The following is a 17,173-nucleotide window of genomic DNA, read 5'->3' on the forward strand; positions in this document are numbered from 1 at the left end:
GTACAGAAACATCTGGAAGTAATAAAAACCGGAGCACTGGGCTGGTGAGTAACCTGTGCTCTGCTCAGCCCTCTCTGAGTCCTGCGGTGCTTGTTCCTGACTGAAAAGCAGGAATTAGGAGAAAATGGAAACCTTCCAGGCTGTTTTACATTCAGGCAGGTTTAACAGCCCCGAAGGGCTGCTGGAGGCTCTTCCCAGTGCTCCAGCTCCTGCTGTCCTGCCCAAATGCTCCTTGCAGCTCACCCCCTACCCTGTGTGCCTACGGAAGGGTTAACCCACGGCCGGATGAACACAGCCAAGGAGTGAAAAATGCACATTTTGGAACCCAAAGCAAGCAGGACAGCCTTGGGAAAGGTCTGCCGTCTGTTTCTGTCCCCCTCCCCGATTTTTGGCGTTTTCCTTCCAGTTGGAAAAACGCCAGGAGGTGTTATGGTGACCTGGACCTCCCTGGGAAGCTGGATTTCCATCCTTGAGGATTTGAATCTCATCCAAATGTCACCTAGATGAGCATCTCGGTGTAGCATTAAAACGCTCTGGAATTAGTGTTTCCTCTAAAGAAAGGGTTCTAACAATCCCTTTCTGCCAAAAGGAGGTTAACAGTGGATGAAAGTGAAAAAATCCCAATCGTTTGTTGCCAGAGTGCCTGCACGGAATAGGAAAGTTAATAAACGCTAGATGTTGAATTGTCCGACCTTAACACCACTGCCTTCCCTCCCCCCGGAATAAAAAAACCCCAACAAAATAAACCCAAACCCCAAACCAAAATCCCAGGGAAAGGAAAAAAAGAGTTCCACAACGGCCACAAGGTGGTGAGAGGGGGAAAAATGAGGCCGGCTCCTGTGTCGGGGAAGGGAGAAACAAAGGGTGCACGCAGGAGCTCGGGCAAAGCAGATGGGAACCTGGTGAATTTCTGGCGTGGCTCCGGCCCCTGTCACCGCGGGTGAAGCTGATGCACTCGGTGTCTTTTCCCGCCGGCCCCAGCCCCAGCTCCGCCCGCCGGCTCTCTGGCCTTGGGCCGAAGCCAAACCGAGCAGCACAGGAGGAAAAAAAAAAAACCAACAAAAAAACAAAAACCCACGAAGGATTGCTCCCACAGTCTCCAAGGCCAGGGAAAGGGAAAAAACCCAAATCCTTCTTGCCTAAGCTGACAAAACCCAAGCTACCTAAGCGGGCTGAGAGAGCCCGGCCCGCAGGGCTTTGGGAAACAGAGCCGTGAGGGTGCCCAGAGCCACCCTGGGGCTACAGCAGCCATCCCTGGGCAGGGATCAGGGACAGAAAACTCCACTGCAGCCATCCCTGGGCAGGGATCAGGGACAGAAAACTCCACTGCAGCCATCCCTGGGCAGGGATCAGGGACAGAAAACTCCACAGCAGCCATCCCTGGGCAGGGATCAGGGACAGAAAACTCCACTGCAGCCATCGCTGGGCAGGGATCAGGGACAGAAAACTCCACTGCAGCCATCGCTGGGCAGGGATCAGGGACAGAAAACTCCACTGCAGCCATCGCTGGGCAGGGATCAGGGACAGAAAACTCCCCTGCAGCCATCCCTGCGCAGGGATCAGGGACAGAAAACTCCACTGCAGCCATCCCTGGGCAGGGATCAGGGACAGAAAACTCCACTGCAGCCATCCCTGGGCAGGGATCAGGGACAGAAAACTCCACTGCAGCCATCCCTGGGCAGGGATCAGGGACAGAAAACTCCACTGCAGCCATCGCTGGGCAGGGATCAGGGACAGAAAACTCCACTGCAGCCATCGCTGGGCAGGGATCAGGGACAGAAAACTCCCCTGCAGCCATCGCTGGGCAGGGATCAGGGACAGAAAAGTCCACTGCAGCCATCGCTGGGCAGGGATCGGGAACAGAGAGCCCCCCAGGACAATGAGGCTGGATGGAGTTGGGGAGCTGCAGTGGCACAGATGTCCCCCAGCCCGACCCTCGCTCCACTGCGGCTGTCGCCCATGGGAAGCGCCGGGGCCCAGCGCGGCTCCTGCCCGATCTCCGTGCGCTGCCCGAGATCCCGGCTGCTGCTCCCTGCCTTCCCGTCACGTAGGAGCTGCGGCCGGGATGGAGAGAGGCGGGGGGGCAGGACGGCTGGAAGGAACTGCCTTCTCCCCGAGACTGGATTTTTGCATTTCCAATACAGATGGGAGCCCCAGGGACAGGGTTTGGCATTCCAGAACATACTCCGGTTTAGCGTCTTTTGACTTTATTTCCACCCAATTTGGCCGTGGTCGAGCAAGTCCCGATCACCCCCTGCTCCTCTGCCACCCCCTTCCCTCCCTTCCCCCCTCCCTTGCCCGGCCCTTGGGGAGATGCTGTGCCGGGGTGGCTTTGCCACCTACAGATGTCACATCTGTGATCCCACGGTGGCTCAGTCGTGTGGATCAGCACCGCACGGCCGCCGGAACTCCTGCCCGTGTTCATGGATCCACTTATTCGCCACTGGAACGGACAAGTCCCTGTCTGTTCCCATCCCTCTGCACCTTTCTCTAACCCTGCCTGGTATCGGGGAACTTTTTCCCTGTTATGCAGGATATTTGTGCATTCCCAGCCCCTCTTGTCTCCCTGCCGGTGGAGCTGTCCCTCCAACCCCACGTCACCCCGGGGTGACACCTGGTAGCGTCTCTCACCCCACTTGTCCCCAGCCAGGACAGGGCAGCCGGCGTGGAGGGTGTCTCCATCACCATTCCCGTTCCTCCGCAGGTTCCACCAGAAAAGAGCCGCATTCTGTGGACCAGAGATAGGTTTGGTACCCTAAAACAGAGCTGGGATCCCCAAATTTGAATTTTGGCACCTCAAAACAGATTAGGGAGCCCCAGGCTGGAGTTTGGCATCAGGAGAGGCTTGGCCACAACTCTCTGCAAGGGCTGAGATACAGAGAGCAGAGTCCTCCCTTCCTTACTCCCAGTGATTCCAAATAACCCCTTACCTTGACCACGGGCACGCTGAAATTGGCATAGATGAAAGCAGTGGAGCCTCCAGCTTCCACTGCACTCAGCTGGAAAAGGAGCAAAAATAGGAGCCATGGATCCCCCCTTTCCCTGTGATGCTCCTTTGCACAGGGAAACTGAGGCACAAAACTGCCCTTGGGCCTCAACTCTGTTCCTCTCACTTTGGCACAGCACAAGCTCCGGAATACTGCACAGAGGTTGTCACTTCCCACCTACTGCAGTGTTTAAGGGCTGCCCTCACCCATCCCACACCCTGAGGGCCCAACCAGGCCAACTGTCCAGGCTTGGAAATGAGGGAGGACTCACGTAGATCATGACTGTGGCGATCCTGTTGCCCGACTTCATTCTGTAAAGGGGGCTCTTCGTGGACTGCTCCAAAAGGGGAGGTGGGGATGGTGAGTCCCATGGGGACAGTCAGTCCTGCACTGACATGTCTCAGCCCAGAGACACCTCACCCCCAGCAGCTCTAAGCTGCCCCACACTGTTCCCTCTGCAGAAAATCGCTCCCTCTCCCTTCTTTTTTCTCCCTCCTTCCCTCCCTTCCCAGGAATATCCCAGGCACCCACCCAGGGATCACCAGCCTGGGACCATCCATTCTACCCCTGCCAGGGACCATCCCAGGGTTGCATCACTAGGAACATCTCAGGGAATAACCAAAGGATCACCATGGGGACACCCCCAGGGACCATTCGGGGTCTTCCCTTGGGCACCATCCCAGCAGCAGCATCATGAGAAGCATCCCAGGGCCCATCTCCAGGAATATCTGAGGGATTACCCAAGTTCTCCTTCAGGAACATCTGAGGAATCACCCCAAAGGCCAACCCAGGGCCCATCCCCAGGAACATCCCAGGGACCACCCCAGAGTCCACCCCAGGAGCACCACAGGGACCACCCTGGGCGTCACCCCGTGGCCACCCCCAGCCCACCCTGGCGGCTTGCTGACCGTGGCGTGGTCGAAGTGTGGCTCGTAGTGGCCCCCCAGGCCATAGTTGACCACCTGCAGGTACTCGGCGTAGGGCGGCCTCAGGTCCAGGCCAGTGACGGCGGCCATGCGCCGGTCCAAGGCCCGCACCACTGGGTCGGCCGTGTCCTTGAGCCAGGCGCTGTGGGACCACCCCCCGTCAGCCCCCCAAATTCGTCTGTGGCTGGGCTTTACCCTCAGGGCGCCGCTGGAGGAGCCAGGCCTCCCAGCACGGCCTCGCTGCCACCTCAGAGGTGGCCGTGGAGCCGCGGTGGCCCCGCTGGCTGGGGGACAAGGGAGCGGTGGCTGCTACCTCTTGCTTATCCGGTACTCGGCTTTCTGCTGCTTCTCCCCAGAGGCAACCACGGATCTCTGCAGCTGCAGGACACATGGGGGATGCATGTTGCCACACACGGGGACCTTCCCCCCAAGCAGGGGCCATGGGCAGGGTCAAAGTTGGTGGGTTTGTAGCAGCTGCTTGCAGAACATCCCACCCCAAGGTGTCTCACTGGGGTGACGGAAGCAGTGGCAGTGGGTGGAGCCAATGCAGTAGGGTGTCACCAAGTCAAGCCTGGTTGGGAAGTGGCCCTGGTTTCTTCCAAAATATCTTCTGAGGAGCTCAGATGGAACTGGGTTCATCATCCCCAGGGTCTCATCTAATCCTACAGAGGTTTGGGTTGGAAGGGACCTTCCAATATCATCCAGTTCCACCCCGCTGCCATAGGCAGGGACACCTTCTACTAGACCAGGTTGCTCCAAGTCCCATCTGAACTCCCTGGAGGAGGCTTTGGCCTTAAAACCCCTCCTATCTCTGCATTTACCCTGGATCACGATCTCCTGGGACATCCCACTGCGGGAAAGGGACATCCCTGGAGACAGGGATGGCTCACCCAGGGCCCTGCCAACCCCTTGATAGTCTCAGCCTCAGCATCGGTGATGAAATCGTGGTACAGAGCCACATAGGGTTGGATCCAGACCATCTCCTTCTTGGCAGGCTGGAGGAGGAGGTAGGGGCTGCTGTTGGTCTCGTAGGAGCAGCTGAGGTGCAGGAGCCGCTCAGGGGCTGGCTGGGGAGGAAAAGGACCAAGGAGGCCATGAAGGGGGGACAGCAGTGGTGGGGGACCATGGCACCCCTGCCAGTCCCACCTGTCCACTGGGGCGCTGGCACAGCTCCTCGTAGGCATCACGGCTCTGCAGGTGGGTGCTGTTGGGGCGCTGCAGGGGGCTGGCACTTGCCCCCGTCCCCATCTCGAGCAGCTTTTTGTACTTGGCAATGTTCCTTGACACCCTTTGGTTACTGGGATCTGCTGGGGAGGTGGTGTCACCCAGAATGCTGCATCCCCATCAACCCCCTTCCCTGGCATCAGTCCCTGGAGAATGACCCCAGATGGGGGCAAGAAATGGGGTGAGGGAGGCTGTTGCCATGCAGAGGTGATTGGGACATCCCCAGATATTTTCCCTCTTCCTTCTGCATCTGGGGTTGTCCCACATACCGTAGTGGAGAAACTCCATGGAGAGGCTCAAGGCATGAGAGATGTTTCCAGCCTGGACAGGGGAGTGGAGACCTCATGAGCATCCATCCTCCCGCCCATGGTTTGGCTCTACTGGACACTGGGATGGGAAGGGGGCTCATGGCTGTACCATGAAGTAGGAGAAGGCCAGATGGTCGAGAGCATCCTCCAGGCTGCTCCGGTCCTCCAGGTTCCAGCTGCCATAGGAGAGGCGGAAGAGGCTAACAGCCTCCTCCAGCCATGCAATGGAGTGGTAATAGTCACCTGTGTCATAGGCCACCTGCGAGGCAACACATCACCTGCACCTGCCAGGTGGGCCACCCTGGCCTGGATCCCATCCCATCCCTGGATCCCATCCCACCCCACCCCACCCCATTGCAACTCCCACCCATCCTGTACCATTGCATCTGTCATTTTCCCATTGCCATCTCCATCCCCATTCCCTCCCACACCATTCCCATCCTGTCCCATCCCTTCCTTTCCTGTCCCATTTGCACCTGCACTTCCATCTCATGCCATGTAAAGAAATCCCGATGTCTATCCCTATGGGAGCAGCATCCTAGGCTGGAGAAGCTAGGTGGAGCTCTCCCTCACCTTTCCCACGTGGAAGCAGTCGTCGGCAGAGAGGGAGGCGCGCCGGCCAGGGCTGTAGAGGGGCGGGTGCCCGGCTCTCTGGAAGACGCCGCGGGCCAAATCCTGGACGCTGAGTGCATAAACGTCCTGCAGCCGCATCAGCGCCTTGGCAGCCCCGTCCAGGTCCTCGGCTCCAGGCAGCTCCTGCTCCACCTCCCTGAGCCCAGCATGGAGCGCTGCAGGGTAGGAAAGAGGGGTAGGATGGGGAATAAATGAAATTGAGGTGCAATCACAGCTCTTTTCCCTGGGGACCCCACATCCTGCTTCTCCATCCATTCTGCTCCTTCAACAATTTTCTAGCTTCTCCACCTGTTCCCCAGCCCTTCCATCTGGTTCCTCCATTCATTCTCCTGCTCCTCTGCACATTGACCCTTCCACTCCATCTTGTTCTTCCACATTGCACTCTTCCATCTATTCTCCTGCTCCTCCATCCTCTCCCCACCACCTCCTGGCTCTGCCTAGGTAACAGAGGGGGCACAAGGCCAAGCATCTTCCCCGTACCCTGGGTGTTCCTGGTGGCCTCGTCGCTGTAGATGATGTTGGGCCAGTCAGAGTGGAGGCGCTTGATGAGGCTGAAGGCCAGCAAGGGGTTGTCCACCGAGGCCTCAGGGTCCTCATGCAGTTCCTGGACCTTCTCATAAAACCTACAAGGCACGCACTGGATCACTGGGCACTTCGACGCTCCTCAGTGTTAACACCTCCCGGGTGAGGGCTGAGTCCCGCCCATTGTTGAGCAGCTTTGCCCCAGAGCCCACTCCGTGGCCGAGCCAGAGCCGAGGGATTGTCTGACCCATCCCTGGTGCGTGTGTGGGGACGGCCCATGCCTTGGGGATGCTGTACCCAGATCCCCATGGATGAGAGGACCATGTCCACCTCCTAGGGCACGGCTGGGGGAAGGGGGGACATGTCCCGCGTCCGGTCTCAGCTTCCCATCCTCCCACCACCCAAAATTTGGCCACCCCCCAAAAATTGGGTGCTGCGGGGAAGGTGGGGGTGGGTTAACCCCTCCTCGTAGCCAGGGAGCTGTGTCTGGGGGCGCTGGATGGGTGGCTGGAGGGGAGCGGACGCCGCGGGTGGGGGTCCCGGTACCTGCGGAGGCGGCGCAGGCGGGAGCTCTCGTCCCGCAGGTAGGAGCGGAGCCGGCGGAGCAGGCGGCGCTCGGCGCCCAGCGCTCCCCGCACGCTCAGCATCGCAGAGAACGTCTCGGCCGAGGCGGGGGGCGGCAGCAGCGCCAGCAGCGCGCCCAGCACCCCCAGCACCCCCAGTGCTCCCAGCGTCCCCAGTGCTCCAAGAATCCTCAGAACCTCCGGTGCCCCCCGTCCCAGCAGCGCGCCCACAACGCCCCGTATCCCAAGTGCTCCAAGCACCCACAGTGTCACAGTCCCAGCAACGCCTCCAGCACCGTCAGTGCTCCCAGTATCCCCAGCACCTCCAGCGCCCCTACACCCAGCAGCGGCCGCAGTACCCACGGTACCCCCAGTGGCCGCAGTATCCTCAATGGTCCCGGTGCTCCAAGTGTCCCCAAACCCCCAGCAGGCCCTGTACCTCCAGTCCCAGGAGCGCCCCCCGAGCCCCAGCAGCCCCAACACCAGCAGTGCCCCCAGCACGCCCAGTGTCAGCCGTGCCCCAGCCGCATCCGGCCGCCGCCGCCGAGAGAAGCCGGGGGAAAAGGGGCGGAGAGGCCCCGCCTTTGGGGGGAAAAGGGGTGGGGGGTGCCCTGGATCCGCCACGCTGGCTGGGGAGGGCGGTGTGGGGCTGGTCCCCGTCCTGCTTGTCCCTGTCCCCATTCCAATCTGCCGCTCTGTCCCTATCCTGCTTGTCCCCCTCTTATCTGTCCCTGCCGTACCCCAGCCTCATCCTGCCTGTCCTTGCCCCTTTCCCTATTCTGTCCTGGCCCCATCCTGCTCTGCCTTCAATTTTATCCTGCCTGCCCGCTCCTGTCTGTTCCTATTTTGTCTTCTGTCCTTCTCTTGTCTGACCCCATCCTGCCTGTGGCCATTCCATCTTGCCCTCATCGTGGCCTGGCCCCGTCCACATCCTGCCTGTTCCCCTGTCCACACCCTTCTTGTGCCCGTCTCGATTTGATCCTCTGCCCATCCTGCCTGTTCCTATCCTGCCTAGTGCTAACCCTGCCTGCCCCTGTCCTGTCTCTCCATACACAAAACATAGCACCAGGATGGAGTGGGAGATGCTGTGCTTGGGGCCATCCTGCATCCGTTGGTCTGTTGGGATGTTCCCTGTATTGACTGGATTTCACATGTTTTGGGAGAATTTTATTTGACAGCAGAACGGGGATGTGAGGTCACTGTCACTGTCACTGTCAGGATGCTACAACCTGTTCCCTATGGAGCAGAATGAAACACCCCCAGCATTCCCCACAACCCCCCGAAGATTCGAGGGCTTTTTCCCAGGAGGCAAGGAGAGACTCAGTCTAAAGCAGGCAAGCGAAGAAAATAGGATAAAAACCAGTAAAAACTGGGAATTCTCTGCCACCTGCAGGAATGCAGAAATTGGAATATTTTTAACTAAACCAAGATTTTGGGGTACTTTTTCCTCAGGGAATCAACTGCTCTTGCTGGCACCTTCTGCTTTTCAGCTGCTACCAGGTGAAAAACGCTGACTTTTGGAGAAGCAGCAGCATTTTGTATGCTGTGCTGGCATCCCCCTTGGCCAACACAGAGCAGATCCTCCACTGGCCCAGGTCACCGACAGCACCCGACGAGCGATTAAAAGGACGTAATTAAATAAAAGGTACATGATGCTGAGCCTCTGGAGAACTTGAAATATCCTGGTGAGGTCTCGGCACAGCCGCGCTCACTGGGTCCGGCAGCCGATCCTCAAGGAGTGACCGCACTGCCTAAAACCGGGTCTATTTTAGGAAGCCTTGAGGTCCTGATCGCCAGAGGGGTCCAGGGTGAAGAGGCAGAAGGCGATTTCCTCGCAGGCGCTGCTGGCGCCGCACTCGAACAGGCACCCGAAAACGCCTCCGGGGCACACGGCCAGGTCGGAGTAGCCGGCCGGCCCCGCATGCAGCACCCACGGGCGCCTCCAGCCCGCCCCGTCCAGCGGCGAGGGGTTCACGTAGAGCCCCAAATCGCGCCGGCGGTGCCGGTCGGTGGGGTGCGAGTAGAGTAACCAGGTGGGCGCCTCGGCGGCGCTGGCGGGCGCGGCGAAGCTGACCACGCTGCCCTGGCAGCCCCGCGGCGGCTCCCCCAGCGCTCGGCACGGCGCCGGCCGCTGGAAACGCAGCCCGCGGTCGGTGCTGAGCGCCACGGCCCTGCAGCCCCGCGGCGCCCGGGCGCTGCAGTACAGCAGCGGCTGCTGCGCGCCGCGGATCTCGGCCACTTGGCACTCGCCCGTCCGCTCGCCGCCCAGCAGCTCGCCCTTGTGCCAGTGGCGCCCGCCGTCGTCGCTGTAGAAGACGAGGGAATGCTGGCGGGTGAAGCACGGCAGCCGCAGGGCCCCGCACAGACTCCCGTGCACGTAGTAGGTGTAGGCCGGCACCACCAGGCGCCCCGAGTCCAGCTGTACCCCGTGGCCCGGCCCCACGGCGAAGGTGGCCCATCGGGACAGGTCGGCGCCGATGGCCTCGTCCGTCACGTCCCGCAGCGCGCTCCAGCCGCGGCCGCCGTCCGCGCTGGCGGCGAAGCAGAGACGCGCGGCGCTGCACCCGCTCCAGATCTGGCAGCGCTCCGTCTTTCCCTGCTCCACGCAGATGCAGAAGAGGAAGATGGTGCCGCTCTTGGCGTCGTAGAGAGGACAGGGGTTCATGGTGCGGTGGCCGGGCAGCACCAACGCCGACAGCTCCTCCATGGGACCCCACTGCCGGCAAGGAGGAAAACGGGGCTCAGCCGCGGGGTCGCTGCTGGAGCCACCCGGCATCGCGCCCGTCTCTTGTTCCTACCTCCCGGGGGGATTTTACCTTGACCGAGGAGCCGTGCCGCCGGCCCCGCCGCAGCACCAGGTACTTGGCATCCTCGTCCCGGGCCGAGGAGCGCTTCTCGGCAAAGGCCAGGAAGGAATCGTCCGGGGGGACGTAGAGCAGAGCCGGGATGCGGTAGGTGACCCCACCTGCCTGTCGGAACAGCGTCTCCGGAGGGAAAATCTGCGGCGATCCTGGTGGTGGTGGCAGAGGTGGGGGGCTCTCCCCGCCATCCCCCTGCTGCTGGAAGGGTGGGAAAGTCAGATATGAAGGCTTAAACCCCGGCAAAAGGAGGGAGTGGCCTGTACGGCGGGATAGGGATGAAGGCTCACTTTGAGGCAGGTGGTGGCCTGCGACATGGTGGCCTTCCTGAGGTTCCCCCTAGGACCTGAGCAGGGTGGGAGACTAGGATGAGAGCAGAGTCCCTCGGTGGGGTCACAGCCGCCCTCCTGCCTGTCTGTGCTGCTCCCCTGCACTGCACAGGCTCCCCTGCTTCACCCACGGTGCCACCTCCAGGCTGTTCCCGAGGGCTGCGCGCCTCCTGCACCGCACCAGGACCCCACTGCTTTAAAGCTTCCCCGGTGTCACTAGCCCAGAGTCCCTGTGCCCGTGCATCCCTCCACTCCCATGCACCCCTTCATTCCCATGCACCCCTCCATTCCCCATGCACCCCTCCCACCTGGATCCCACCCTGCGCCCCCCATGTCCCTACGCCAGCCCTCAGCGCAAACCCCGACAGCCCAGCACACACTGATCCCCGCAGTGACAGAGAGCCCCTCGGTGCATTCCCCTTCACATGTCCTGACCCCCCCGGGCCCCGCAGGCACGATCGCCCCCCACCCACCGGCAGCAGCCAGGTTCTCCCCGTGTACCCCCCGACACCCCCACAGCCCCACTCCCCTACACCCCGCACGCACCAAGCCTCCGGTGACCCCCCCAGTCCCCGTCCCTCTGCACCTCTCTACACCCCGCAAGCGCCGACCCCCGTCCCCTCCGTGCCGCGACCCCCCGCAGCCCTCCATCCCCCGCAGCCCCCCATCCCCCGCAGCCCTCCATCCCCCACAGCCCCCCATCCCCGCACTGCCGCCTCCCCCCATCCCCCGCAGCCCTCCATCCCCCGCAGCCCCCCATCCCCGCACTGCCGCCTCCCCCCATCCCCGCAGACCCCGCTCCTCCCGCCGCCGCCGCGCCGGGGCCGCCCCGCTCCGCCTCTTCCTGCAGCTCCCGGAGCCGGATCAGGCGCTCGGCGGGCCGAGGAAGCGGGCGGGGTCCAGCTGTCGGGATATCAGAGCCCGGCGCCGGTGCCAGAGCGCAGCAGGGACGGTACCTGTGCAGGTGTGAGCAGGGGATGTGCTCCTCCCCCGGCGCTCCTACGGGGGCGGTGCAATGGTGGAACGCCGGGAGGTGGAGCCGCTGCCGAGAACGGGCAGGAGGGGAGCCAAGAGAGGGACGCAGACAGGACCCTGCTTGGGATGCCAGGAGAATCTTCTCCGGCCGCCCTTGCCTTCCCAGGTGTTCCTGCGGAACAGGCTTGGAGAGGGAGGGCCGGAAATGAAGGTCCGTGCGGGAGTTCCCTGAGGTGAGGCAGCCAAGTCCAACCAGTTCTACAGGATAAAAAGAGGAGCATCTTCTTTTTATCCTGTGTACTGTAGTATTTTCATCCTGTGGCACTTGGGGACGAAGTTTCGGTGACAAAATTGTGGTGGTGCCATGGGAATGCCAGGACTCTTCCAGCCTTGAGGATTTTGTGAACTGAGACTCCCTCCCCAGGCGTGAAACACCCCAGAGATGCTCCAGGACACGTCTGATGTCTGTTCTTCCCTTTTATTGAAAAAACAACCAAAAAAAATCTCTCTTTTAAAAAATGCCAGTTTATAGAAGGGACACGTGGAACAGGAGATGCCGCAAGGGAACCACGGGACAGACAGACACAGCTTGGAAAATCTTTTACACTTTCTGAGAAGCTTCGTGGCTGAGCACACAGAAGTAGCATATTTGATTCTTCCCCCCCAAAAAAAAACCACATAAAAGGTTTTTATATAAAACAATCTTCTACCCCCAATTAGATAAATACAAAAATAAAGCAAACTTGTTTGCGAGGGGATGGTTGTTTCACAGAAGGGTTTTGTCCTGAACTCCTAACAGGAAATGGAAAGGTGGTTTTGGTAAAACCCCCTGGACACAAAGCCATGTGATAAAGCACTGCCAGGTAAAGCAGAGGACACTGGGGCAGCATTGGTGATGTGCTCCCCTCCTGAGGGTCCCCAAAATCCAACTCTGGGGTCCGCCTCAGAGCCTGGAAGGCAGGCACACAGACCAAGCTTAGCCATGAGCTTCAACAAATCTTGGATCCAAGATTAAAATTCCTGCTTATCCAAAATGCAATAGGACTTCAGGACAAAAACAGAGGCCATGATTCACTTTCTTTGCCATTTGACTTTATTGGTGTTAATTTAGCAGGCTCCTGGGAGGCAGGTGGGCTCAGAAATCATTTTGTTTTCCTCTCCAGGGCCAGACTGTCGTGCAGCTTGGACACCTCTGGCTCATAGGCTTCCATGACTAATGTCCCGTTGTTATCAAAGAACTTGGCAATGGATTTGGTGAACTCGGCTTCCCTCTGCTGTTTGGTTTTCCCGCTGATGAACGTCAGCTTCAGGGTGTACTTGTCATCAAACCTGTGGGGGGCAGACAGGCCTCAGAGCAGGATCCCACTGGGGACAGAAAGCCCCTCCTGTTTAAGGGGAACACCCTCCAGGACTGGAGCACTCCCCACCTGGGCACTCACAATTAACACAATTAAAGGCTTTTATACCCTGCATTAAAGAGAAGTGAAACACGAGTATTGGTGGCAGAAAACCACTCAGAGCTGCTCCAATTCCTAGCCCAGGCTGTGGGTTTTGATGGAGCATAATGGATTAGTAGGTTTCAAAAGCACAGGCAGTATTTAGGGTGATGTCTGGGGAGGGAAGGATGACTAAGAGGGCTACTGGAGCAAACGGTACCGTTTGAGGCTGGAGGACAGCTGCCAGACATCATCAGGATCCATCCCCGCTGGGTCCTTCCTGTGAGCCACCAGGAAAATACTCTTCTCTTTGTATGAGGTATAAATGGTCAGGATTCCCATCATCACAAAATATGTGCAGAGAAAGTTAAGGAAATTGAGAAGGTGCAAGGAGAATCAGAAATTAGGCAGAGAAGTCATTCAGATGCCCTCAGACACTGTTGTTTAACCACCTCTCGTGACATTTTAGTTCCAAACAGGATGTTTGGCTGATGTTTCGTTAGCAGGAGATACTAAGTAATAAATTTAAACTTTAGTAATTTACTATTCACTCCTTGGAAGTGTCCAAGGGCAGACTGGATGGGGCGTAGAGCAACCTGGGATGTTGCAAGTATCCTTGTGGAAGTGTCCCTGCCCATGGCAGGGGGTTGGAACTGGATGAGCTTTAAGGCCCCTTCCCACCCAAAACAGTCTGGGATTCTGATACTTGCTGGGAGACAGTGGGGAAACTTGGGACTGAACAAGCCACAGAAGGAGTTGTTGGCATTTCCCCTAAGCACAGACCTCTTTCCTATTTTCGGAATTCAGTAATTTCAAATGCTGCAAGACAAATCACCCACTTGTTCTGAAAGCCACCCAGAACAGCCAGGAACAACGAAATTCCTTAGGATCACAGAATTGTTTAGGTTGGAGAACATCTGTGAGAGCATCGAGTCCAACATTCCCCCAGTCCACCACTGATCCTTCGCACTGCTGGACCTCATGGGGTGACCTCAGCCCATGGATCCAGCCTGTCCAGATCCCTCTGCAGAGCTGCTGGCAAGAATTTCCTCTTTCCCCTCCCAGTATCTGACCTGTGGTATTAGGGAAAAGCAAACGTGTCTGTAACCAGACTATGGATGGAATAAAAAAAAAAAGGATCTGTCTCAGGCCACCCAAATTTAGAGGCATTACACCCAGACAGGCAGGAATTTTCCCATCACATGAAAACTGTCTGATTGTCAGCTGATCTCCACACAACAGGAAGTGTAATTCCCACAGGCCTGAAAATGGGAATATCCAATAGGGTTTTGTTCATGTGGAAAATCAAACCCTTTTGGTATAACCAAGACAAGATTTGTAAAGGATATGAAACAACACAAAAAGCAAGGACTGGTTTGGATTCAGGAAAAGGGTGCAGGTAATCCCAAATCAAAGCAACGATGGCAAAGAGACAAGAGATTGTGCAGATGATGAGGCGGCCGTCGATCAAACGGAAATTTTCCACGTATTTGTACTTCTCCAGGAGCACCTGTGGGAGAAACAGGAAGCTGAGTCTACTGTGAACTTTTCAGGAATTTGACACACTGTTTCTGGGAATGGTTTGAAGGGAACAATCCCAGTAGCACATGTAAACTGAGCAGAAAGTTTATGGAAAATTGATGTCTGCATCAGGCATCCCGGTAATTGATCCCTATGAGGCAGAAACACGTGGGAATCACAAGAGATGCTACAGCCCCGGCACGGATACGGGCACAACCAACCTCCAGAAAGTAGGAAAGAAAATCAGAGTTTCCCAAGAGGGACACCTCAGCAGACAGAGAACCTACCTTTTTGGCAGAGTCATCCAAAGAATTTTTCACAGCTGAACCATCCCATTTGTCAATTTTTACTGGCTTGTCATCGATCTTCCACTGCAATGGAAACAGTGTGGAGTGAGGGGAATTTCATCCCAACACTCTTGTTCCTGCCATGAGCCCCAAGGCAAAGCAGAAAGCAGCTGCCTGTTTGGGAAAACCTGGCTGGACAGAGGGAATCTGCACTCAAAAGCTGCCTGAGCAGCACCATACCCAATCTTGGGCAGGTTGCAGCTCATACACCCTGTCACAGGTTTGAAGTGGCCTTGAGAGCAGGTTTCATTTTGCTTCTGCATTTGCTGCTCCTGCTGCCATCCCCAGGAAGTGACAGTTGGGCTGAATTCCTGCCTTTGGATGTGTTCCTACTTTCCAGCCACACTGCTGCACACGGACTCTTGGGGGATGGAGGAAAATTTCAAGAACCTCCAACTATCTTTGTACAGGGGGAGAATTAAAAGGCACAAACAAGAAATTTCAGTTAAAACCATTCTGCAGAACAAAAGCAAAGAACTCTGTCACTGCCAAATTCAAATCTTCTTCAGGAATGGGTCCCTCATCAGTAACAATTCCCACATACAATAGCTCATCTTTTCCAAGGGGTCCACTTTCCCCTGAACTACATTATTTTTTGGTGACCCATCAGTCCGAGCCCTGAGTATCCTAGGTCATCCCTTATTTCAAACCGTTAAGTGACTGGAGCTGGAATCTTAGCTGCCAATAAAGCAATCCTCAGTTTCACTCCTGTTATTTTCCTGTTGGAAGTTCCCAAGCTGGATGGATTAACTACCAGTCCAAAGAGCTCTTTTCCCTCCATTGGAAGGAACAAAACTACTTTAACATATGATGTAAAACTCGCCCTGCTTCCCCTGCAGCCGCACAGGGAAAAGCCCAGTTATCCCCCAGGCCCGGCACGTGGGAATGATGAGGCACACAGTGAATGTCACTGCGTGTCCACGAGGTTTGCGAGGCACAAAAGCGACGGCCAGAAGGATCTAAAAATCATGGAGAACTGGGACAGAGCTCCCACATCAATCTGTGGCACCAAATATTTTACGTGGCTGCTTTTTGAAGCATTTTCTTCCAGCACACGTGTTAGTTGGAAGCCAAATTCTTTCCACTATTTATTATTCCTTATACAAGCATCTACAGCAGTTGGGAGGAGATGACCAGGGCTGAAGGGAGGATGCTCAGGGCTGAAGCGGGATTCTCAGGGATGGGGATGCTCAGGGATGACGGCGGATGCTCAGGGATGGGGATGCCCAGGGCTGAGGGAGGGATACCCAGGCGTGAAGGGTGGAAGCCCGGGACTGGCAGGACGCTGCCTAGGGGCCCGGCCGGGGCGGGGGACGCTCGGGGCGGCTCAGGAGCCCCGGCCGCAGTACCTTGTCCAGGAGCCCGTTCCGGCCGCTCTTGGCCGCCATCTTCTCGCCGCCTCCGCCCCCGCCCCGCCCGCGACACCTGGGCGCCCCTGATTGGTGGAGCAGGCGGAAGTGCGGCCCCCCTCGCGCCGCGCTGCACGCTGGGAAATGCAGTCCGCCCTGCCCGCCCTCAGTAGGATGTGGAGGCGTTCGCATCATGTAATCACAGGATTTGGGTTGGAAGCGACCTTAAAACCCATCCAGTCCTACCCTCTGGCCATGGGCAGGGGAACCTTCCAGTAGATCAGGTTCCTCCAAGCCCCGTCCGACCCCTAAAGGGCTGTCCAGTCCCGGCAAAGGTGCCCACGGCAGCGGTGGAGTCCGCACACCTGGAGGGATTTAAAGCCGTGTGGATGTGGCACTTGGGGACGTGGGTTAGTGGTGGTCTTGCAGTGCTGGGGGACTCGATGACCTTGGAGGCCTTTTCCAGCCCTAACTATTCCACGGTTCTATGATCTCCAACACGATACAGCAGCCACATGAGGAGGACGCTGCTTATTCCTCTTTAATTAGACCCTTCATGTTCAGCTTGGCCCCAGCTGCCACAACAAGGAACTCCCCGTTTTCCACTGCAGGAGATGCCATGCTAAGCTAGATGGCCACTTGGACTGATCCAATTTAGCTGCTTTGATATAGGATATCAGTTTTACATTTAAAAGAATCAACAGCCCCAGTCTGGTCTCCTGGGAGATGAATCTCCCTGCAGTAAGAGCAAATGATGGGTTATCACCCATCTGTCTTTGCTCAAGCCCGTTATTAATGAGCCTCTTTGTACCGTTGTTCCTTTTGGTGGGAATTGAGTCTGGCTTGTTGCCCTGGCTGTGCCAAGACACTCCCGGAGGAAACCGTGCATTAGCCTCAGTGTTTGTGAGTGCAGAGGGGCTGGGAGTGGAGGGAGGACAGCTTGAGTATGTCCTGCTGCAGATTCCAGGGATCCAGACAGGATGGGCGAGCAGCACCTGCCTCTCCCTGCCCATGTGGAAAGCATGGGCATATTCCAGTGGGAGAGGGCTCAGCTCAGCCAGGATGCCACACAGACACTGCTGGGCTCCCTGGGATGTACAGCTGGATTAACCCCAGCCCAAACCCAGCTGTTGGGAGATCAGCCTCGGATAAGTATGGCTTTGTCCCGAGAGGAAGCAGAACATGAGCCTCTGAG

General features: G+C 57.7%; 3 protein-coding genes across 5 annotated transcripts; all 3 read right to left on the reverse strand.

Moving 5' to 3' along the window:
* Positions 1-2,271: 2,271 nt before the first annotated feature.
* Positions 2,272-8,206, reverse strand: P4HA3 (prolyl 4-hydroxylase subunit alpha 3). Of its 2 annotated transcripts, none has more exons than XM_066340738.1 (13): positions 7,147-8,206; positions 6,559-6,701; positions 6,019-6,233; positions 5,555-5,704; positions 5,407-5,458; positions 5,060-5,217; positions 4,804-4,908; positions 4,227-4,291; positions 3,896-4,055; positions 3,259-3,321; positions 2,931-2,999; positions 2,632-2,728; positions 2,272-2,443 (listed from the first exon to the last, which is right to left on the reverse strand). In XM_066340738.1, exons 1-13 carry the CDS (start codon positions 7,842-7,844, stop codon positions 2,373-2,375), a joined length of 2,046 nt encoding a protein of 681 aa, XP_066196835.1. In that variant the 5' UTR covers positions 7,845-8,206; the 3' UTR covers positions 2,272-2,372. The 2 variants fall into 2 exon arrangements, with proteins under 2 accessions (XP_066196835.1, XP_066196834.1); XM_066340737.1 differs by having other exon boundaries at positions 2,273-2,443; positions 4,804-4,980.
* A 111-nt stretch (positions 8,207-8,317) lies between these two features.
* Positions 8,318-10,595, reverse strand: NEU3 (neuraminidase 3). Of its 2 annotated transcripts, none has more exons than XM_066340740.1 (3): positions 10,312-10,595; positions 9,980-10,219; positions 8,318-9,879 (listed from the first exon to the last, which is right to left on the reverse strand). In XM_066340740.1, the coding sequence occupies exons 1-3, from the start codon at positions 10,336-10,338 to the stop codon at positions 8,932-8,934; spliced, it is 1,215 nt and encodes a 404-aa protein (XP_066196837.1). In that variant the 5' UTR covers positions 10,339-10,595; the 3' UTR covers positions 8,318-8,931. The 2 variants fall into 2 exon arrangements, with proteins under 2 accessions (XP_066196837.1, XP_066196836.1); XM_066340739.1 differs by having other exon boundaries at positions 9,980-10,222.
* A 1,800-nt stretch (positions 10,596-12,395) lies between these two features.
* On the reverse strand, positions 12,396-16,061 carry SPCS2 (signal peptidase complex subunit 2). Its single transcript, XM_066340741.1, has 5 exons — positions 15,979-16,061; positions 14,570-14,653; positions 14,111-14,271; positions 12,982-13,116; positions 12,396-12,654 (listed from the first exon to the last, which is right to left on the reverse strand). Exons 1-5 carry the CDS (start codon positions 16,015-16,017, stop codon positions 12,468-12,470), a joined length of 606 nt encoding a protein of 201 aa, XP_066196838.1. The 5' UTR covers positions 16,018-16,061; the 3' UTR covers positions 12,396-12,467.
* Between the last annotated feature and the right edge of the window lie 1,112 nt (positions 16,062-17,173).

Source organism: Sylvia atricapilla, chromosome 2 (genome assembly GCF_009819655.1).
Source record: "Sylvia atricapilla isolate bSylAtr1 chromosome 2, bSylAtr1.pri, whole genome shotgun sequence".
Lineage (NCBI taxonomy): Eukaryota > Metazoa > Chordata > Aves > Passeriformes > Sylviidae > Sylvia > Sylvia atricapilla.